Genomic DNA, 23,157 nt, shown 5'->3' with positions numbered 1-23,157 from the left:
AAGGAGGGTTCTGAGGGGTTTCTATTTTAGAGATTTGGTCAATGGTTGGGGTTAAATTTTGGATGGGTTCTCTCATTCGAAGGCCCAACGGCTGTATGACGTTAGGCCTTCGATTGTATAATTCTACCTCTGTGGGGTTAAATATGGAGTCAAAAGCAGGGTTCGTGGGGTTGGATTTTAGCTTGACTATATACTGCATTGCAAGCTTTTTCATTCTTATATCCATGGGGAGTTCTACAGCCTCCACATGGAGACTTGGGATAGGTGATGTACGAAACGCGCCGAGACAGAGACGCAGGGCAGCATTTTGTATTGGTTCCAGTATTTTTAGATACGACTTCCTTGCTGCTCCATATATTATGGATCCGTAGTCTAGCTTGGATCGAATTAGACTCCGATAAAGCAGCAGCAAGGTATCTCTGTCAGCTCCCCAGTCCGTATGGCTGAGTACTCTTAGTATGTTTAATGACTTTTGGCATTTCTTCTTAACTTCCTTAATGTGGGGGAGAAAATTAAATTTGGAATCTAAGGTGAGGCCTAAAAATTTTGTAGTTTTCACGACAGGGATCTTCTTGTTGTGTATAAATAGTTCAGAGTCTGGGTGGTGTCCCCTTATATTACAAAAATGCATACTAACTGTTTTGGAGTCTGAGAATTTGAAACCATTATAGTTTGCCCAACCCTGAATTTTGTTTAAACATAACTGTAATTTTCTTTCTAAGGTGTTCATGTTTTTCCCATAAGTAAAAATGACAAAGTCATCAACATACAAAGAGCACTCTATGCCAGGGGACAGCGCATTTGTGATGCTATTTATTTTAATGTTGAAAGGGTGACTGACAGAATGCTGCCCTGGGGTACACCCATTTCCTGGTCATGAGTGTCAGAAGCGGAGTTGCCCACTCGAACCTGAAATTTTCGATCTTTCAGGAATTCCTCCACAAAACGGGGGAGGTGTCCCTTAAGCCCCATAAGCGCCAGGTCACGTAGAATGCCATGTTTCCAGGTTGTGTCATAGGCCTTTTCTATATCGAAGAATACAGCTACTAGATGTTCTCTTCTGAGTAATGCATTTCTAATATAAGCTTCCAGCCTTACCAGGTGGTCAGTTGTTGTCCGCCCCTGCCGGAATCCGCACTGGTAGTTTGAGATCACTTTATTCCTTTCCAGGTACCAGACCAGCCTACTGTTAATCATTCTTTCCATGGTTTTGCAGATGCAGCTTGTTAGTGCTATTGGTCGATAGTTAGCTGGGTCAGAGCCGTCTCTTCCCGGTTTAGGTATCGGTATAACTGTGGCTTTCCTCCAGCTGTTTGGGAAAGCGCCTGTTTGCCACACACAGTTATAGACCCCTAGCAGGACTGCCAATGAGGGTTCGGGAAGGTGCTTGAGGAACTGGTAATGGATTTCGTCTTCTCCAGGCGCTGTGTCATGTGACTTGTCCAGCGATTCCCTCAGTTCCTCAAGCGAGAACGGTTTGTTGTAGTCTTCATTGTTCTCTGACCTGAAATCAATGGGGTGTCTTTCCTCCCTGGTTTTGACTTTTTGGAACTCTGGCGTGTAGTGGTGTAGTGTGCAGTGGATGATTTTTCTGCTATTGAGGATGCAAGGCAGTCAGCTATTTCTCTGGGGGACGTGACAGTTCGTCCTTGGTTTTTCAAATGCCCTATTGCATTTGATTCTTTCCCTTTGATTCGCCTTACTGCCTTCCAAACCGCTCTAGCAGAAGTTTTGGCATCCAGACTGCCGACAAAACTTCTCCAGGAATTCCTTTTGGCTGACCGTATGGTTTGTCTAGCCTTTGCTCTAGCTATCCTGAATAGCTTTAGGTTTTCCTGGGAAGGATTCTTTATAAATGCAGCCAGTCGTTTTTTCCTATCCCAATAGCACTTTTGCAAGCTGTATCAAACCATGGTTTGCTAAGCCGTTTTGGATTTGCAGAGGTTAGGGGTACAACTTTCCTGGCTATACTTAGTAGCTTGCTAGCAAAGGTATCAGCTGGGTTCTGTTCATGGAGGATATTTTTTTCTGTGATATCCTCGGAGCATCTTTTTTGGAATTGTTCCCAATCGGCCTTATTCAGTTTCCACCGCTGAGGTCGTCCCAATGAAGGGAGATTGTTAGTAATGATGATTGGGAAGTGATCACTTCCCCGTAGATCATTGCTAACTGAAAATTTAAAATCATCCAGAAGTCCGGGGACGCATACGGTGAGGTCAATGCATGTGAGTGATCCAGTTCCTGGGTGCAATTAGGTCGGTGATGCATCATTAAGTATGCATAAATCATGTTGGAAGAAGATATCCTCCAGCATACGACCTCTTGTGTCGGTATTGTTGGATCCCCACATGGTGTTATGGGCATTGAAATCCCCAAGGATTAAATAAGGCCGGGGGAGTTGTTTCAATAGGTCCTCCATGTCTGTTCGGTTTAATGGAGCGCCTGGTGGTAGATACAGGCTGCAGCAAGTGATAAACTTGTGAAGGGTTATCCTAGCTGCTACGGCCTGTAGTGTGGTCTGTAGTTCTACCCTCTCATGGGGGATGCTATCCTTCACAAGGATACAGACTCCACCTGATGCTCTCTCTGCATCCTCAGCATTCTTGCTATAAGCACGGTAGCTTCGGAAGCTGATGCAATCTTTCAGAAATGTTTCCTGTAAGCAGACAGCTACAGGAGTCTCAGAGTCCATCAGTTGCTGCATTATCTCGTAATTGGCCTTGAGGCCTCTACAATTCCACTGTACAATTCTGGAATCCATGGCTTATTCTAGATGACCTACTTGGAGCTATTTGGCCTTGGGAGGTCCCCGGAGGGGTTTCCCTTTATTCCAGTGACCTTGGTATTTTTATTCTTGGGTTTGGATGGAGAGGAGGACAACCCCCTTTTGGGGGAAGTCTTTCTATTTGGAGAGGGGAGATCCCTCTGGTTAGAGCGGAGGTCATTTCCTCCTCTCTCGCCTCGGGCATCCTCTCCGCTTTGATTTCTCCCCTTAGGGAGTTGGTCAACCTCTAATTCGGTAGAGGTTGGGGTGTCTGGCTGGGTTCTCTGAGGAGAACCTGTGTCAGACATGATGTCTCCGGGTTCTCCCGGAGTATTGGTTTTGACATGCTGCTCAGTCTCCATGCTCTCATCAGCGAGCACAGAGAACCTGTTCTTTAGCATGACAACAGGGCTTTCTTGTTTCTTCAGAGGTGTGTTCTTTGGCGGTGTTTTCTTCTGAGTTGGATGAGGAGGAGGGGGTGGTGGGGTCAATGTGTCCGTCTGTGTGGCTATGGATCTTCCTATCTTAGCAACAGCCTGGGCGTAGGTCTTTGTCAAGCCGAATTGGCCCTTGGGTAGGGCCAGTACAGCCGATTTCGCCTGGCTGAAGGTACATCCATTTCTTGCCTTGTACTCCTGCACGGCAACCTCCTGTTTCCACACAGGGCAGTCCTTGGAGTAGGCTGAGTGGCCAGCTTGACAGTTTGGGCACTTGAACTGGGCTGTGCAGCCCTTGTCCTCATGACCCTCTCCAGCACATCTGGCACACACAGTGTTCCTCTTGCAGACTGCCGCGCCGTGTCCATAACCCTGGCACTTGAAGCATCTCATGGGGTTAGGTATGTAGGGCCTCACTGGAACTCGTAGGTATCCTGCCTTCACATACTCTGGCGGTGTCCTAGTTCCGAATGTGAGGATAATAGTGGCGGTTTTGACCTCCTCACCATCCCTGCGCCTGGTAATGCGCCGGGCATGGGTGACTCCTTCAATGCCCTCCACTATTTCCTTCTCGGAACATTCCAATAGGTCCCTTGAGCTGATTACACCTCTGCTGGTGTTCAGACTCTTGTGTGGCATGACTTTCACTTGTAGATCACAGAGTCTTCTGCATCTTAAAAGCCCATCAGAGTGTGTCTTGCCATCTACTTCTACAAGAAGTTCCATTGATTTGTGTAGCTTAGACACACTCTTGGGCTCTCCCACTACTGACTTGAGTCCCTTATAGATAAGGAAAGGGCTCAGCTTTGTCAGACTTTTCCCCTCCTCTGTGCACCTGACCACCAAAAATGATGGCCAGGTAGTACAGCTTTTTGTGGCCTCCTCCTTTTTTGCCTCAATGCGGCTTCTCTTGCCCAGACCTAAATCTGGGGCAAGTAGTTTGTTGGGTTTTTTTTTTGTCCATATATATTGTTAATTCGGCACCTGTGCTCCCCACCCGCCATCGAGTCCAACAAGGGGACGGGCCATTCGGAAGTCCAGAATGAGCCCGCCAGGGCTACACAGGTGCTATACTCAGTCAGCTGCTGCATCGGACTAGGTCTTCGACCTATGCTGGTAGCTCGGCATGACCAGCCGATTGACCCAGAGCGGGCCATCTGGGCCTCAGGTCTAGGGGAACTTGGAGCCAAAGTATTGTGTTGTGGTGGTTTATCCTCAGATAGCCACCACTCAAACACCAGGATCTCTATCCCCCCTTACCCGTCGCAGTCCACGGCAAACGGACTGGTCTAGGACGTAGTGAGATATTTAGAGATACGGAGACAGAGTGATGATCAATGAAGGCAGACTGAGGAAAAGAGGAGGCAGACACAATGACAGAAAAGAAGTAGGGCACTTTTGAGCTCCAAAAGTGCTAAGGAAAGAGGAGCGCAGTTTAACGTCATGTCTCGGGACGCAGTGAATATTGTATAAACAGTACTCAAATAGTATGAAATTGAATTTCATTTAAAAAAAACAAAAAAAAACAACAACATTTAGACATTGTTTTCGAGTCTGATGATTAGGAAAGAGTACAATAGTTCACATGACCACGTTTACTTAGCTGTGACCTACATAGATTTGCCAGTTTACGTAGACAAATTCATTATCTGCGTAAAGGGGGTGGGGTATTTAAAATTTCTTTCTGCCGTCTTCCCAACGACAGATGAAAAGCAAAGTGAAATACAATGCAAAAGCAAGACTACGTAAAGATTTTTCTGTCGGAGAATTCGTCTAGGTCAACCATGACAGAAAGCAGTTGTTATAAAAAAACATTCAGCATCCAGATCTTACATCATAAAGACAAACGATGGAAAAACATACAGAAGAAATCAACGCTTTTTGAATAAGAGTTTCGATGAAGACATCTCTGGGTACTATGATACCGATGAAGACAATGAACTGCAAACTGTTGGAACAAACGAAACAGACAGTTATAGACCAACGTCTAGAGAACTTGTTGTGCCAGTCAAGACAACCAGAAGTGGAAGAATTGTTAAAGTTCTTAGTAGATATCAGTCTTAAGAACTTTAAAAGGAAGGATGTGATAATAACTTCAAAAGGAAGGATCTGCTAATATTATATGATATTACGCTATTGTTTGTTGTTTATGTTTTGTGCGAAAGCAAAAGGATTAGATGGAAATAAAAAGAGAGTTTCCATTGGATTGAGGAAAGATAAATAGAGGGGTAATAACTCGAGTGTGAAGTTTAATTTTGAAATTATAGACACCAAACCCGAATAATGGACTGTGAGTCTGTCAATGTCATGTAGGTCGGTATCTGTCCATTTGATGACACCAAACGTGTAAAGGAGCACTGGGACGGCCCAGCTATTTATTGCCGTAATGAAATTACTGCCAGACAGTTTTGTGTTGAGAATTTTATTTACTCTCTGCTTGTATTTGCCAAGGAAGTCCTCTTTTAACTTTTTATGGTTTATCGTGGCATTCCGGTTTATTCCAAGATATTTATAAAGGGAGGCAGAGTTCAGTTCTTCGATGCCTTCAAATGCAATGTTGGTGTTGGCTGCCTTGAGTCCACAGTAAGACGCAAGTTTCCAAAATACGATCAAAACTGCACGCCTCCAGCAATGAACTAGTTTCCTTCCTACGCAAATACGACTATGATGCAACCCCTCTGAACCTAAACAATGTAGATGTTAATGTCGGTCTGGACGACGTCGGGCATGAGATTCGCCAATGGGAAGAAAAAACACTCCACGGAAAATTCCCGGCTTTATTACATGGGGACAACATTGACAAGGCTGCTTCTTTAGCATGGCTAAAAGCAGTCATCTCTACCCTGAAACTGAAGGCTTTGTCACAGCAATACAGGACAGAGTAATTAGAACAAAAAATTACGAGAAACATATCCTAAAACTCAATATTGTAGACAAATGCCGAAAATGTGGAAATGTGGGTGAGTCAATTGAACACATAATGGCGGGATGTTCAGCCCTATCGGAATCTGCCTACTTAGGTCACCATAACCAAGTTGCAAAGCTAATACACCAGCACTTGGCTTTGACACACAATTTGATCGGTACGGATACTCCTCCATATTACAAATACTCACCACAAGAGGTTCTCGAGTCTACGGATCATCTACTGTACTGGGATAGGCATATTTTGACTGACAAAACGGTAGATTTTAATCGCCCTGATTTGCTGCTCATCGATAAAAAAGAAAAGACCGCTACCATTACTGACATCGCCGTACCACTATCTCATAATTAAAAAAAAAACAGAGCTGGAAAAACAACGAAAATATGGGAACATTGGCTTGGAGATTAAGCGTTTATGGAAATTATCTAAAATAACAATATACCCCATTGTCATATCAACCGAGGGAATAATAACAACTGACCTCACAAATACCTTCAAGGCCCTTGTCATTCCTAGGAACATTCTCGTTGCCTATCAGAGGGCGGTACTTCTGCAGACCTGCCCCATCACCAGAAAATTCCTCGGTGGAAACTGATAAAGGGACTACGATGAATTTTGTTTCCCTTTAACGAAACTCGACCCTGGCTTCGCCAGAGAATGAATACTCGCTCTTTTATAATAATAATAATAATCTTTATTGTCCGTATGGAAATTTGTCTTACAATTTGTGCATTACACCAAATAAAAAATATTATTAGTAAAGGTAACAAGATACCTGGAATTCGCTGTATATCATGCAGTTTTATTCATGGCAACAAAGTTTAAAATGTAAAACTAACTTTAAAAAAAAACTTTGATCTCTGTGGGAAAAATATTTTTAAATGTCAACAAAGTCAACGTACTGATAGACCTAGATCTAGGTTTAGTCTTTGTTATAAATTTGATCCATAAATGTTGAAAAAACAAGACACCCGTTGACACTATTTGTCAATCAAATATATTAATTTATGTATTTACAAATACATTTCGGACACCCATGGAGGGGGGGCCCAAGGGGATCTTAAAATTCTCCCCCCTTTAGGTACGCCACTGAAACTCGGGGCCATGAACAATAAGGGCTCACACGGACACTTAACAAGAAGTCGCAAACAAAATGTGTTTTTTTAAGGTGGACATTATTGAATGACGAAACAGAACAAACCAATTATATCACACTTATATCTCACTTATATCTCACTAATATCACACTTATATCACACTTATATCTCACGTATATCACACGTATATCTCACTTATATCTCACTTATATCACACTTATCTCACTTATATCACACTTATATAATAATTATATCATACTTATATCACACTTATATCTCACTTATATCACACGTATATCACACGTATATCTCACTTATATCACACTTATATCACACTTATCTCACTTATATAATAATTATATCATACTTATATCACACTTATATCTCACTTATATCACACGTATATCACACGTATATCTCACTTATATCTCACTTATATCACACTTATCTCACTTATATCACACTTATATAATAATTATATCATACTTATATCACACTTATATCTCACTTATATCACACGTATATCTCACTTATATCACACTTATATCACACTTATCTCACTTATATCACACTTATATAATAATTATATCATACTTATATCACACTTATATCTCACTTATATCACACGTATATCACACGTATATCTCACTTATATAATAATTATATCATACTTATATCACACTTATATCTCACTTATATCACACGTATATCACACGTATATCTCACTTATATCTCACTGTCACAACACTATGGATGTCACAATGTGTTGTGATGCCGGGGATTTTACTTGAAATAAAATAGTTGAATAAATGACGATCTAGAATCACAATAAAAGATTCCTTGTTAAAACAAAACTCTGGAACTTTATTTAAATATAAAACGTAAGTACAGCTTATGTACAAATTACAGATCAATCAACACAATATATCACAAAGGCTTTTAAAACAGAGCTCTTAGAAGACCGACTGACTACTATGAAAATATTTTATCGACTGACGTTCTCTCTCCTCTCGCCAATTCTCTGGCGCTAACTCTTTTTAAAAAATGTCTTTGTTTAATTTCAAATCAACCAATAGATTTAAAACATCATTATCACGTCTTGGGAAAAACCTGAGGTGCTGTCAAGGGTCTAAATTTGTGGGGTAATTCCTGAGGCTCAGTAAGGGTTTATATTTCTTTTAAATGTGAAATGTACAAATAATTCTATAATGGCATCTGTGACACTCACTTATATCTCACTTATATCACACTTATATTTCACTTATATCACACTTTTATCACACTTATATAATTATTATATCATACTTCTATCACTCTTATATCATATTTATATCACACTTATAATAAGGCTTGTCTTCGAGTCCAAAGATTAATGAGGAATACAGTATTTCCCGTGGCTGCGCAGCCCCAGCTGTGACCTGCATATTTTGCCACATCCAGGGCAAGCATAACCATTGTCCGCAGGTGGTCGATTTAGATTTTCTTTTCGTCGTCTGCGTTTGACCTCGGCAGCAGATTTTCTTTTGGTCTCAAATGTGTATCCCGCGGCCTTCGTGAGTGACCTCCGGCTGTCTCGTTCCGACGCCGCATGCAGCCAGGTGCTTTCTTCTATGTCAGCCAAGGAACATTGACGCCTAAGCTGGTCTTTGAAGCGTTTCCGTGGGGCACCTCTGTTACGTCGACCACCTTTAAGCTCACCAAAAAAGACTGCCTTTGGCATACGTTCGTCTCATATACGGGATACGTGCCCTGCCCAGCGTAGTTGTCGGACCATAAGAAGTCCCTCTATACTGTCCATACCGGCGTTCGCAAGGACATCGCTGTTTGTAGTGCGGTCCTGCCACCGTATAATCATGATGGAGCGCAAGCATCTTTGGTGAAAGCGCTCAAGAAGTCTTAGTTGTTTTTTATATAGTGTCCATGTCTCAGAGCCACATAGAAGGGTTGAGAGAACCACCGCATGGTAAAAATTGATTTTTGTAGGCAGGCGGAGCGATTTGTTCTTCCAGACTCTCGCCTGAAGGCGTCCAAAAGCGCTTCTAGCACTGGCCAGACGGTTATCAACTTCCCTTGAAAGTGAGGTGTCATTTGACACTATACTACCTGGATATGTGAAGTGGTCTACCACGTTAAGGGGCTGTCCGATTACTGTAACCCTTGGGCGGAGTATGTTTCATTGGGTGACTTCTGGAACATGACTTCTGTTTTCCCGAGGTTTATAGATAGACCGAAAGAGGCGGCAGCGTATGATAATTCGTTTACAGCGTTCTGGAGGTCATGTTCATTGTGAGCTAGCCGGGCGCAATCATCGGCATAGAGAAGTTCCGTTATGACCATCTCCTTTGTTCTTGTATGGGATAGTAGACGCCGGAGACTGAACACATTGCTGTCAGAACAAAACCGGATGTAGATGCTTTCATGCAATCGCTGCCACATTTGACCCAGCATTACGCCAAAGAAGATAGCAAATAGAGTAGGGGCAAGAATACAGCCCTGCTTCATGCCATTTTCTATTGGGAAGTGATCAGAAAGGGCACCATTGTGTCTGATCTGGCCTCACACTTATATCACTAATATGTCACTTATATCACACTTATATCATACTTATATCTCACTTATAGCACACTTATATCATACTTATATCATACTTGTATCACACTTGTATCTCACTTATATCGCACGTATATCGCACGTATATCACACGTATCTCATACTTATATCACACTTATATCTCACTTATATCATACTTATATCATACTTATATATCACAATTATATCACATTTATATCACAATTATATCTCACTTCTATCATACTTATTATATATAACACTTATATCATACTTATATCACACTTATATCTTACTTATATCTCACTAATATCACACTTATATCTCACTATATCACACTTATATCACACTTATATCACACTTATATTCCCCCTCCCCAAAGAGTTCAAGGACCTGTTCAGCAACGTGGATGTTAAAAACAAAAGATCCAATTTTACTTTACTTGATAATGGTTGACATGGATAAACAAACTTTTTTTTTCTTTAGATTGTTTCGTGATTTCTGTTGAGGAAATAACTAAATAACTATCAAAGAATAATTTTTAAAATTTATATCTGAAAGTATAAGAAGTCTTTATCTAGCAATGAAAAATCATTAGTTAAGGTGTACGTATTATAATGTGCCTAAGGTGTTAACACAAAATACTTTGTTCTCCAAAAGTAAAAGAAGTCTAAAGAAGCATCAAGAGGAAAAAAAGCATAACAAGATAATTTTTTTTAATTCCTAAAAAAAAAAGCAATATACATCTTATAGAAAGATACCACTAACTGACTGACATTCATTGATCATGAGATCTGTTAAACTGTCGTACGTATTCGCATCAAATTTCGTACCACCTAGGTGCTCACTAAGAACTTAACCTAACAACCGCCATTTGCGAAAAACTGCAATGTCTACTAAACTTTGTATTTTATTGTGGGTATTTCCCTCAAAGGGCGCAGTCTATATAGAATGTGTGTTTAAAAATCACACACATTTCGTATTTTTAAAGCATTTTTTTCTTTTTTTCACCTAAGTCTACATATTTTTAATATGCCTTACATCATTTCCACTTCCTTTTAGAAGCGGTCTAAATAAACAACAAAATCAATCATAATAGCATTAATAAGATAGATCTAGATTCTTTTTCTTTTTATCGAGAGAAAGAGAGAGAGAGAGAGAGAGAGAGAGAGAGAGTAGTGAAGGGGAATGGTACTTTGAAAAGTAAAAGTAAAGTACCCCTTTCAGACCTTGTGGTCTATAGGGCAGATGATGTAAAGGTCATCTGTTTCTATGGCCTACGGTTTCCCAAGGGTGTCATGTGGCCAGCACAACGACTAACCGCCTGTAAAAAAATAAGTAAATCCTAATAGCATGAAAAAGCTACATCTAGATCTCTTGTCATTTCGCTACATTCAAAAGGGGTCAAATAATTGCAATTAATAAAACCAAAAAGATATTTCTTTTTATTTATAGAAAACAAACTAGTGAGATAAATGTAGAAAGGGGAAACCGGAATATGTACGAAGGACTTTTTGTTGTTGTCGAGGTGGGAGGGAGGAAGTGGATAGGTAGAAGTGCTACTAAAATCAACGTGCTTAAAATATGACAGCGTCTATGTGTCGGCGGCTATTATGAAGCTGGTCTTTCCAAATCAAAAGTACATTTCGGAGAAATTACGATGCGCGGGTGAAATAAACAAAATGGGAGTTCCAGAGAGCAAAGAGAGAGAGAGAGAGAGAGAGAGAGAGAGAGAGAGAGAAAAGAGAGAGTGGGCGTGGGAGAAATGACGATGCGAAGGTAAAAAAAAAAAAGAGACAGACAGACAGAATGAAATAGAGAGCGGGCTGTAAAATTTCATGTAACAGATTCAGTTAAAATGTAGCCGCTTTATTTAAATAAAAAAAAAAAAGAAAAAAAAAGGAGTGTACCGGCCATAATAAACAATATAAAGCCTGGGAACAAATCAAAGGGCATAGCCAGTGTGTACTGCTAGTGAATGGTATAAAAAAAAACACACTTTTACCCCGCCTCCCTTCCCGCGAGAAAAAAATCCTGGTTAATGTATGAATTTACTATACTTTATATAATATTCTAATGATAGTCCTTTAGATCTAGACTTAGATCTAGAAGACAATGATCTAAATACAATTGGTAAAAATATTTGTAATCCAACAGATTTATTAGCAGCCCGCGAAAGAAGAATAGACGCTATTAGTTGTGTGGTCCGTCCGTCCCGTTTAGATCTCGTAAACTAGAAATGATATTGAAAATCCGACATCATGATATTTTAGATTTTTCAAAGTTCTGATGTAAGTGCTACTTTTCTGAAAGCGAAAAATTTAATTTTTAAATCACTTATGCAAGCAGTTTTTTCATAAAAATACACCATTATTACAACTTTTCACTATTAATAGTAACAAGCACGGGGGGGGGGGCAATTTAGTAATGGAGATAAATATTTACCATATTTTTAACACATCTTTGCCAACAGTTTTAGAATTTTTGTCAAATTTTTTTTTCTACAAATGTATTGAGAAGTTAAATAAGTTTTGTCATACTAAATACTACATTTAAAAAAAATGTTTACTTTTTTTTTAAAAAAGAAACAAGATCACAAAGAGAGTTTGTGTTATCACACAAACTCAGAGGTGGTCCCCATCAAATTCACCAATGTTTTGATCGTTTGAAGAAATTCGGCGATATTTCACATAAAAGCAAACAGTGCAATACGTCGTCTTTGATAAAACTCTTCTAATTCTTCTGGAATAAGCAGAGTAGCGTTAAGTGATCACCTAAGATCAGCATGGAAACCTCCCGGTACAGTGTGAGCTGATTACCTACTTTTATTGATTTTTATTCAAATGTAAAATCCCAATGTAAATTACATTTATTCAATTGTTATTGCACATTTTACAATAATACTTAATTAAAATTATAAACAGATTTAACATCACATGAACAGGTTTCTTTTGTTATTCTTCAAATGGTATAACGTTGTGCTGTATCATTTACACTTAAATACCATCTAGATGTGTCAAAGCATATTTGGGCAATTATCTAGAGTTTTTATTATATTTTCACATGTGTCTGCGTTTACCAAGTTATAATTTTTCCAACTTGGTTCATGGTTGTCACCCCCACCCTCTAGTGACGCTACTGCTCCAAGATAAATCTCGAGATTTTATTATTATCTTTTTCAATGTGTCTGCTTTTGCCAAGCTATAATTTTTCCAATTTGGTTGTCACCCCAAAAATGGTGTAGACCGGACCCTCGCCCCCCCCCCCCAATGACGCCACTGCTCCAAGATACCTACTTCTTTCCAACAATTTCGATTAATATATTGGTGTAGACGTAGTACGAAATAAAAAAAAAAATTAGCCTGCACAACTTAACAGGTTTCCCATGCGAACAGAATAGGCTAATACACTATTAACCACTAGTAGGCCTACTAATCCTGATCATAATCGCTCTAGACTCTATTTACTTAATAGGTCTAGACTAGATCCAGAAATAGAATATATATATATATATATATATATATATATATATATATATAGTACCGGGATGACCGATCCTAGCTCGGTTCTATAATGCATTTAATTTATTACTTACTGAAATTTGGTTGAAACAAACATGACTACATTCATGGATTTTTAAAAATATAATACACTGTCGTAAAGTATTTAGTGGACAGCCGAAGAGCAGGACCATGTGCTCATAATTGCAAGGTTAGCAGATGCTACGGATTTATTTAAAGATTATACAAGTTGATTTTCTTTTAATTAGGAATTACATTTTGATGGCAATAAAAGGAAAATGAAATGAAATAATTCTAACTTCAATTAAAAGAAGCTTTTTGGTCACCATTATTTGTTGAATAATATTAAAAGACAATCTTTCTCAAATGGCATTAGATGTAACCAAAAACAAACAGATGGCAGTTATAATGTGAAAACCTTTAGTTACTAAAGAAGATTTTTTTTTAAAAACAACATTAGATGCAAACAAAATAAAAAAAAAAAAAGAGAGCTATTGTATAGTATAAAAGCTTAAATGATTTTAATTCATTGAGGAACGTGAAATATATTGAATATAAATATTAATAGAATATTTTTATTTCTACCATTTTACTTTCACTTGAAGACATTAACTTGTATAGAAACTTGCTTACACACATTCAACTCATTGTGAAACAGACACACTAACAAGATATAATGTCAGCTATGTAGTCATCAATTTATAAAGTACAATTACATTAAGTGTTACTGTAAAAGTCCTAATGATATTACTCACACATTTGACTACTTTATACAATGTTTAGAATTTAGCCCTTAGTAATAGTGAATATAAGCCTAGAAAAAGAACTGAACTTGCACAGCTAAATATTTTTTTTTATCTATATTTAAAAGACATTTCATTACTTAGAAATGCTAGCAATCTACTGGATTGCTTAACTTTTATCTCATTCCCATCAGTTAATAAAAATCAGTTAATGCATGATCAATGCCTTTCAAACAAATATCATAAATAACATTTTTTTTTGGCTAAGAAAGCAAAAGAACTAATGGCACAAAGAGATACATAGCATTATTAAAAAGAACATATAATAAATGTAATAGTCATACATAAACCATTTTTACCTAAATGTAATGACAATACATAACACTTGGTTACTTCAATGTAATGATAATAGATAATACTTGTAATGACCATACATATAATTTGGATACTTGAATGTAATGACCATACATAATACTTGGTTATCTAAATGTAATGATCATATATTTTACTTGGATGCTTAAATGTAATGACCATACATAATACTTGGTTATCTAAATGTAATGACCATACATAATACTTGGTTATCTAAATGTAATGACCATACATAATACTTGGTTATCTAAATGTAATGGCCATATATTTTACTTGGATGCTTAAATGTAATGACCATACATACTACTTTGATACTTAATTATAATGACCATACATACTAATACTTGGATACTTGATTGTAATGACCATACATAATACTTGGATACTTAAATGTAATGACCATTCATACTACTTGGTTACCTAAATGTAATAAGCATACATAATAATTGGTTACCTAAATGTAATAAGCATACATAATACTTTGATATTTAATTGTAATGACTTTACATATAACTTGGATAGGCTACTTGAATGTAATGACTGTACATACTACTTGGATACATGAATGTAATGACCATACATAAAACTGTGTTACTTAAATGTAATTACCATACATAATACTTGATTATATACATTTAATAATTATACATAATAGTTAAATTTAATGGTATTAGAAAAAAAAAGGATACTTAACTGCAGTATTAAACAAATACTGCAAAACCCAAGAGTTTCCTAGAGAATAAAAATAAATTGATAAAAAAAATATAATGTTGGTGCAAAAAAGATTTGATTCATGTACAAAATACATGTTGAGCAGTTTCACCAAATGTTCACTATTATTAGATCACTTTTGATCTCTATGATCTCCATTTGTTTCAATGCATCGATTTTGTAGAAATGTAAGACATATTTTAGTTTTTTTATCTGATCTACTAAAACTGTTCTTTGGTAAACATATACAAGCACTAAAGAACTCTACTTCTTCCAGACATAAATTGTAGGGCTAGAGTGGATTATTATTGTTTTATAATAAAGGTATGTCATATCCAAAGAGATAAAACATAAACAATTAGGTCTGTGGATCTTGCAGTTAGACACGCCTTAGGTACATTATCAAATCTTCCTTGAGTCAGATGAACGCTGGTCATAGATAGTCTAACGTTGGTTCAAAGCCACGGAGCTAGCATAGCAATGTCTAATGAGGACTCACATCTCTGCTTCCCACTACCACTTGCTATCCAGTACATCAATTCTCCGGTACAAACAGGCTGTAATAGGAATATCCAAATTAATCTTAATTTGTGTTTTTCTTATAATAAAATTTCAAACAATAATTATATTTGTATTCTAAATTGATTTGCCGACATAAAATAAAAGGTCGAAGTTATATATCGTTCTGATGTTCGACTAACAAATAGTTGTATTTTAATGTTTAACAAATTTTAGAACTCAAAGTTTGAACTCTATGATGTTCAGCCTATTCATAGCGAAGTTTATTATCAAACATAGTGCAAAAACTGTTGGGATTACTTTACCCATACCACCGTAGCATTGCATTGCACATTATATTTCAGCATTAGAATGAGTTGAGAATATAGACATTTTACAGCTAATACAATCCCTATTTCCCATCCACGTTTTTCAAAGAAAAAAATCAACTACCAAATGTTTTAAGCCTTATTACAGATACCTATTAGAAAGTGTTATTTATAAATAATTATAACACAATACCTATATATCTAGATTCTAGGAAAGTAGGTAACTTTTGACTCTCCTAATACTAACCTTCTTTATCTTAGTTCAACACTTCCTTCCACACAACGTTCCGGGTGTAATTTGCGTTGTCTCGGGGAAGAAGGACTTTCAAACAACTTTGTCGTTTCACTCTTGAAAAGGCCACATACAGCATACCATGCATAAAGACTGGGACCCTGAGATCAACTCCAACGAACTGGAATGTTTGACCTTGTGATTTGTGGACTGTCATGGCGAAAGCAGGGGTCACAGGAAATTGATGGCGCTGCATTGTGCATCCAAGTTTCCCCTTACTGGAATCTAGAGTGATTCTGGGAATGTGAACAGCCTTTCCAAAATGTTCGCCAGTTAGAATCTTAGCAATAATTATGTTGTTACACAGTTCAGTGACAATGAGCCTCGTCCCATTACAGAGTCCTTCTGAAACATCTAAGTTCCTAAGTAGCATGATAATTGTGTTTTTTTTTAGTTTTAGTTTGTGTGGAGGCAAATCAGCGATGTCTATGGAATTTAAAAATTCTGTGGTAAATTGAAGTGTACCTTCTGACATATCCTTGATTGAATCAAAGCTAAAATAGACTTTTTCCTCTCCAGGTAATCTGTCTATAAGCTCACAATTGATTAAATTGACATCTTTGTTTAAGGGAGCCAGAATTGCCCTGTCTTTCATTTGTTCGTAACTTTTATCTGCCAAACATTCCCCATAAACTTCGTCAATAATGTTTGTTTTTGAGATGACATCTTGTGGCAATGCTATTTCACCCATATCATTCAATGGCAGTTCACCGTCTCCAATCCTTAAAAGAAACTCGGCAAAATCCGTCTCTTCTTCATCAACTCTCATATTTCTGGTTAATCGAAATATTCTAAAATGTCTCCATAAGTCACTCTTTTTAAGGGATACGTCTAAAAGCTCACTTCTGTTAGCTCGTGGCTGAATTGGAAGACATTGCCGGAAGTCGCCCCCCAAAACTATTGTTTTTCCTCCAAAAGGCTCTTTTGCATTGCCGATTGCTCTTAGTAGCTGGTCTACGGTAGAAAGTCCGTATTTTGGCAGCATAGGGGCCTCATCCATTAAAAATACATCAACTTCCGCTAACTGAGCAGCTTTCATTGATCCTAGCTTTATGTTTGAAACTGATTCAGGTGTAAGGGGCACACTGAGGCCAAATGTTTTGTGTGAGGTGCGTCCATTAGGCAAAAAAATTGATGCTATTCCTGTAAATGCCATACATTTCACATTGAAATTTCGACCCCGAAGAATGTGATAAATAGTTTTGTACACAAACGTTTTTCCAGTACCTCCAGGTCCATCAATAAAAAAACATCTTGGTCCAGAGTTATGACTTGTGACAGCATCAAGAATGGTATTAACTATGTCAAGCTGTTTCCCTTTTAGGAGTCCATACAACCGTTCCCCTTCCAGTATTGAGCAGTCGTTGTTAAGCATATCCACATTTAAATGGTTATTGACAAAGTCAATGTTGTCCATGCCAAAGGTGTTGACCCAGTACTGAAAATCTCTGCCTTCTGTGGCTTCGGTATTTAATTTGGAGGCGATAATTCGATAGGTATGATTTATCGCGTCTTCCACTCGGCCACCTGTGCGTTCTATTTCTAGAAGAAAATCTTCAGCCAGATCTGCTTTGAACATTTCCCAAAGTCTTTTTGGATTTTCTGGAGATCCAAATATTAAAATCTGTGTAAATAGTGTTCTCATGGCTCTAGGTGTTTTTGACTTGGCCGATTCCTGCAGACCATCTATCCACTGTTGGTCATCATAGGCAAGCCCTCGAGCAAGACACGCTTGCTTGAATGTGGCATGCCTGATACCATTAAATTTAAGAAGTTCGTCAAAACTTGTAGCGTCATTGACGTGGTACAAAAGCATCCTGAGATAGTATAACTCTGGCTGGGCAACAAAATTAACGCTGTGGATACGACCAATAACATTGATTTGTCGAAGCCTCTCAACCCATTCACTCGTCCTTCCGATCCATTTAAAATGCTCGGGCATCTGCCAATAAAAGTGGTAGGTAATTTCTTCATCCAGTCCAGCAAGACGGTTAGCTTCTTCTTTTTGCTTCTTGGTTGCATTGGTTTTGAAATAAGACTCCAATGTGGAACCCTTAATGCCAGTGTCCGCCAGATCTTCTTGCACATTCACAATGTCTGACATTCGGTAGTGACCAGGAAGATGTATGTCAAGACGTTGCACTACATGGCTCTTCTTTTGGAGTTCATTTCCAGATAAACGCCAGCAAGCCTCCGGTGGTGTGATGCACCGCCCTTCAATGTATGTGTCTGGTTCATTATAATTTATTCTTTTTTGCTCCTCCACAATTTTAATATAGGCGCAGTCATGTCCTTTGTAAATATATTTGTATAAATATTTCACTGCTCTAATGCTTCCAACAAATTCAACGTTTATGTGGCAATTGAAAAGTTTCAGCAAGTATGCATTGTAAGGAGCCACGTGGCGGTTGTCTCTGGTTATTCTTCTACCAGACTTGTCTTTTCGGTAGACAGCTAGTTCGTGAGAAAATTCAGGGCTCTGCTGGTCCAGTCTGGAATCATACCGACGTCTTAATTTTGGTTTTTCGTCGTCAACCAGTGATGTTGTTTCTTGAAAAGGTTTGGGGAAATCGAAACGGCAGTGAATTTTTCCATTGTGGTTTTTCATGCATGACGCATTTAAGTCATGTTCACCGCAAGGATTATGGATCATCCATTTCAAAACGAGCTCTCGCAACTCAGGATCTGTGTTGTCTGGGATCTCAGCAGAAATTAAATCATCTAGCTCATCAGGATTGTGTACTTTGTCTTCCGATCTCATTATTAATAAAAGATGCATATGAGGGAGACCACGCTTTTGAAATTCAATTGTATAAACATAGGCTGCTACTTTCCCAAAGATTTGTTTCTTGTACAATTCCTCAATTATGGTTTCAAACTTCAGCTTTGCTACTCTCGCAACGAGATCAGGACGATCTTGAGCTCGCTGCTGAATAACAAACCCTTCCTCGGTAACAATACGGGCAGCTTCTTTTATTTCAGGCCATTCCGGATTACATGTCATGGTTATAAAGAAGTCTGGTGAACCGAAGCGTCGTACTATAGCCATGGCGTCTTCAAATTGTTCAGCATAGTATCGTGTTGAGCCTGGGAAGGAGGATGGTAAAATGATGGTTTCACCAACAACAGCATCTTTCTTTTCAGCCAGTTCTTTAAGAAAGTTAGACACTCCTATGTATTTTTCAGCCAGAATCTTCTTTTGGTTGGACTTGATCCACTGGATGCGATCGCGTTCGACTCTAATAAATGTGTCAACCAGATACTGCTGAAACAGTCGGCCACCAAAATGTAGTGCGTTGAATTGTGTTTCACGTAGATCAAGATCGCTTCGATCTTTTTCAAGTGGGAGATTTTTGGTGAGTCCTTTGCGATAAGCAATACGGTATTGTGCCATTTCCAGTCTTGTTAGATGCTGCCGACTGGGATAAGGCTGTTGTAGCTTCAGATCCACAGAATATCCAAAAGTGCCTTTAGGATAAAATAATGGATATGTGAAGGGCTCTGTTCGTTTGTCTGTGTTCTTTAAAGTAACTATTTCTTTGCCTCGCTGATGTACAACCATTTCATTAGCTGGAATGCTTTGATCAGCATTCAGTGTCAGCACAGCACATACTTCATTGGATGAGGGGACATTGTAGCGACTGACATCAAACTCATCAGGATTAGTAAACAAAAGTCGAACATGTGGAGGTGCTATTCCTTTTGTTGATGCAAGTTGTCTAGTTTCTGTCTCCACTTCTCTCATCATTTTAAATGCTTGAGCGAAACAATTGACGGCGCGTATGATTTTCTCCAATCTATTCACTAAGTCTTGGTTGATGTCACTATTGTATGGATGATGAATTCTTTCATTCACAGCATCGTCGGGATCCAGAAAGTAGAGCTGACCATATTGTGGTCTTTCGTAGTCACCATTTGGATTTTGTGTTGGATGAACAGCCAAATTTATTTTATGATAAATCATCCCTGCTGCGATGAAACTATAAATGCCGTGGCTATTAATTGTCCTGTCGTCATCCACATTAAATGATGCCAATGAAAAGCATGCATTTAAATTTCGTATCTTCTTATGAAATTCCTGTGCCAAAGGGTGCTGACCTAAAAACAGAAGAATTAATTCATTTGGAAAGATAGGAGCTTCCAGGAAAATTCGACCATGTAAACAGCAGTCCCCGAAGGAGTCTCTGTTAACTTTGTTGCCAACTCTTTCCTCTGGGAAATGTATCGCCTGGCAATGTATGCATGTAATGGTAAAGGGGCCCAAGGATCTATAGTTAACATTTGAGTTCACTGCGCTCTTGTACGTTTTTACTTTAGTTTTCTCCAAGGCTGCTCTTCGTCTTGCGTCACGCCGTCTTTGTTCCTCCAAACGCTGGTCCTCTTTTATCTTCGTTTCTGCAGATAACCTTAGTGTTGCCCGCTGTCTCATTTCTTCAAGTCTCTCGTTGCGTTGTTCGTCGGTTTCTTCAGATAATCTTAAGGCTGCTTGCTGTCGCATTTCTTCAAGTCTCTCATTTCGTTGAGTAGGCGTTTCATTATTTGTTCGTTGTAAAGCACGATTTTGCATGTCATCAAGTCGTTTGGAATATTCTGTTGGAGACTCAGTTTCCAGTCGCTGTGAAGCTCTTCGTCGCAAGTCGTCAAGTCGCTTAGAATATTCTATGGGAGTTTCATTTTCATATCGTCTTGAAGTTCGTTGTCTCATGTCGTCAAGTCGCTGAGAATATTGTGCGCATGTTTCCGCTTCAAGTCGCTGTGAAGCTCTCTGTCGCAGATCCTCAAGTCGCTGAGAATATTGTGCGCATGTTTCCGCTTCAAGTCGCTGTGAAGCTCTCTGTCGCAGATCCTCAAGTCGCCGAGAATATTGTGCGCATGTTTCCGCTTGAAGTCGCTGTGAAGCTCTCTGTCGCAGATCCTCAAGTCGCTGAGAATATTGTGTGCAAGTTTCCGCTTGAAGTCGCTGTGAAGATCGAAACCGCAGATCTTCAAGTCTCTGAGAATACTGTGTGCAAGTTTCAACTTTAAGTCGTCGAGAAGCTCGAAACCGCAGATCTTCAAGTCTCTGAGAATACTGTGTGCAAGTTTCAACTTTAAGTCGTCGAGAAGCTCGAAACCGCAGATCTTCAAGTCTCTGAGAATACTGTGTGCAAGTTTCAACTTTAAGTCGTCGAGAAGCTCGAAACCGCAGATCTTCAAGTCTCTGAGAATACTGTGTGCAAGTTTCAACTTTAAGTCGTCGAGAAGCTCGAAGTCGCAGATCCTCAAGTTTCCTTAAACGCTTCTCAGAATTTTCTAGTTTGACGATATTTCTAATAACTTCATTTGCTCTAGTTGAAGCTTCTCTGAGATTTGTCGTAGTTGAAGGCTGGTGATTCACTGGAGACTGGCAATTCATTGAAGTTGAAGGCTGGTGATTCACTGGAGACTGGCAATTCATTGAAGTTGAAGGCTGGTGATTCACTGGAGACTGGCAATTCATTGAAGTTGAAGGCTGGTGATTCACTGGAGACTGGCAATTCATTGAAGTTGAAGGCTGGTGATTCACTGGAGACTGGCAATTCATTGAAGTTGAAGGCTGGTGATTCAATGGAGACTGGCAATTTATTGAAGTTGAAGGCTGGTGATTCACTGGAGACTGGCAATTCATTGAATTTGAAGGCTGGTGATTCAATGAAGACTGGCAATTCATTGAAGTTAAAGGCTGGTGATTCAATGAAGACTGGCAATTTATTGAAGTTGAAGACTGGTGATTCAATGAAGACTGGCAATTTATTAAAGTTGAAGGCTGGTGATTCAATGAAGACTGGCAATTTATTGAAGTTGAATCCCGTTCATGTAAAACCAAAGAAAGGCGAGGGACTTTAGCTGGATCAGCGTTGTTGTTTCCTTTTCTAGATTCTTGGTTGAAGTTGAATAACTGACGTTTTCTTGGCCGCGGCATCTTCCTAATAGCAATGGTTTAAATTGGTTTTTTATTTGTAAAAATATAATTGGTATACTATATTACACTACTGAATATTAAAATTCCGAATAATAACGTTATATCAATAAATATTAACTTCATAACAATTAATTAAAATAATAAATAATAATGCTTACATAAATAATAAATAATAGTATTAGTAATAATAGTATTAAAATGTGTGCATTACATTAAACAAAACATTAGAGCTATAGCAAATGAAATGGACGTTCACACCAATTCCACTCATGAATTTCATGTGAACATTTCTATCACATAGATGGATTATATTTACTCATTCGATTTAACTGTTTAGTGGCCAATAGCTAGATTTGTTGTTTTGTGGCCAATAGGTAGATGAGCTGTTTTGTGGCCAATAGCTGGATGAGCTGTTTTATAACCATATCCAACAAATAAAAGAAACGGTATCATGTTGCTGCTTAAGGATATGTCACCATCCTCTAGGAATCTTATTAGCCTTCGTCGTAAACCTCCATCTATTGGGGAAGAATAACGGAGAGCAACATAGCAGTTGCATCCCCTGAGAATCTAGTTGTAAGTCTTGAATCAAGATCTAGATCTAGACGTAGACTCCAGACTCAAAGTCCATAAGGACCATATCTTTTCTTTTCGGCCTACATTCTAGCTCATTAAAGTTATGCACATAAATCAAATTCTTCTTTTCACTTACCTTATTTAACAGGAATGAAATGTTTAATTTGTAGAAATACTTGTAAACACTTGAGCGTCTTCAGATAACCACGTGCTTGATCAATTGATGTTCAGTAAAAAATGAACGCAAACACTGTTCTAAACCTTCAACTACGGTGCGCAAAATGCTGTAGTGAACGGCTGTAAGCCAGTGACGTAGGAAGTGTAAAGTTTTTTTCTTTTCTGCTGTGAGCCTAGTGACGTAAGCGGTGTCAAGTTTTTTTCC

The 23,157-nt window shown here is 38.5% G+C and overlaps 1 protein-coding gene across 1 annotated transcript; it reads right to left on the bottom strand.

Moving 5' to 3' along the window:
- Window positions 1-15,171: 15,171 nt before the first annotated feature.
- LOC129923375 (uncharacterized) lies at window positions 15,172-19,876 on the bottom strand. Its single transcript, XM_056014006.1, has 2 exons — window positions 16,214-19,876; window positions 15,172-15,696 (listed from the first exon to the last, which is right to left on the bottom strand). The coding sequence occupies exon 1, from the start codon at window positions 19,818-19,820 to the stop codon at window positions 16,224-16,226; it is 3,597 nt and encodes a 1,198-aa protein (XP_055869981.1). The 5' UTR covers window positions 19,821-19,876; the 3' UTR covers window positions 15,172-15,696; window positions 16,214-16,223.
- Window positions 19,877-23,157: the final 3,281 nt, after the last annotated feature.

Source organism: Biomphalaria glabrata, chromosome 16 (genome assembly GCF_947242115.1).
Source record: "Biomphalaria glabrata chromosome 16, xgBioGlab47.1, whole genome shotgun sequence".
Taxonomy (NCBI): domain Eukaryota; kingdom Metazoa; phylum Mollusca; class Gastropoda; family Planorbidae; genus Biomphalaria; species Biomphalaria glabrata.
This window is presented reverse-complemented; position numbering and strand designations above follow the sequence as displayed.

Coding starts and splice junctions, on each gene's coding strand:
- LOC129923375 (XM_056014006.1), bottom strand. CDS start 19,820: ATGGTTGTACATCAGCGAGGCAAAGAAATAGTTACTTTAAAGAACACA.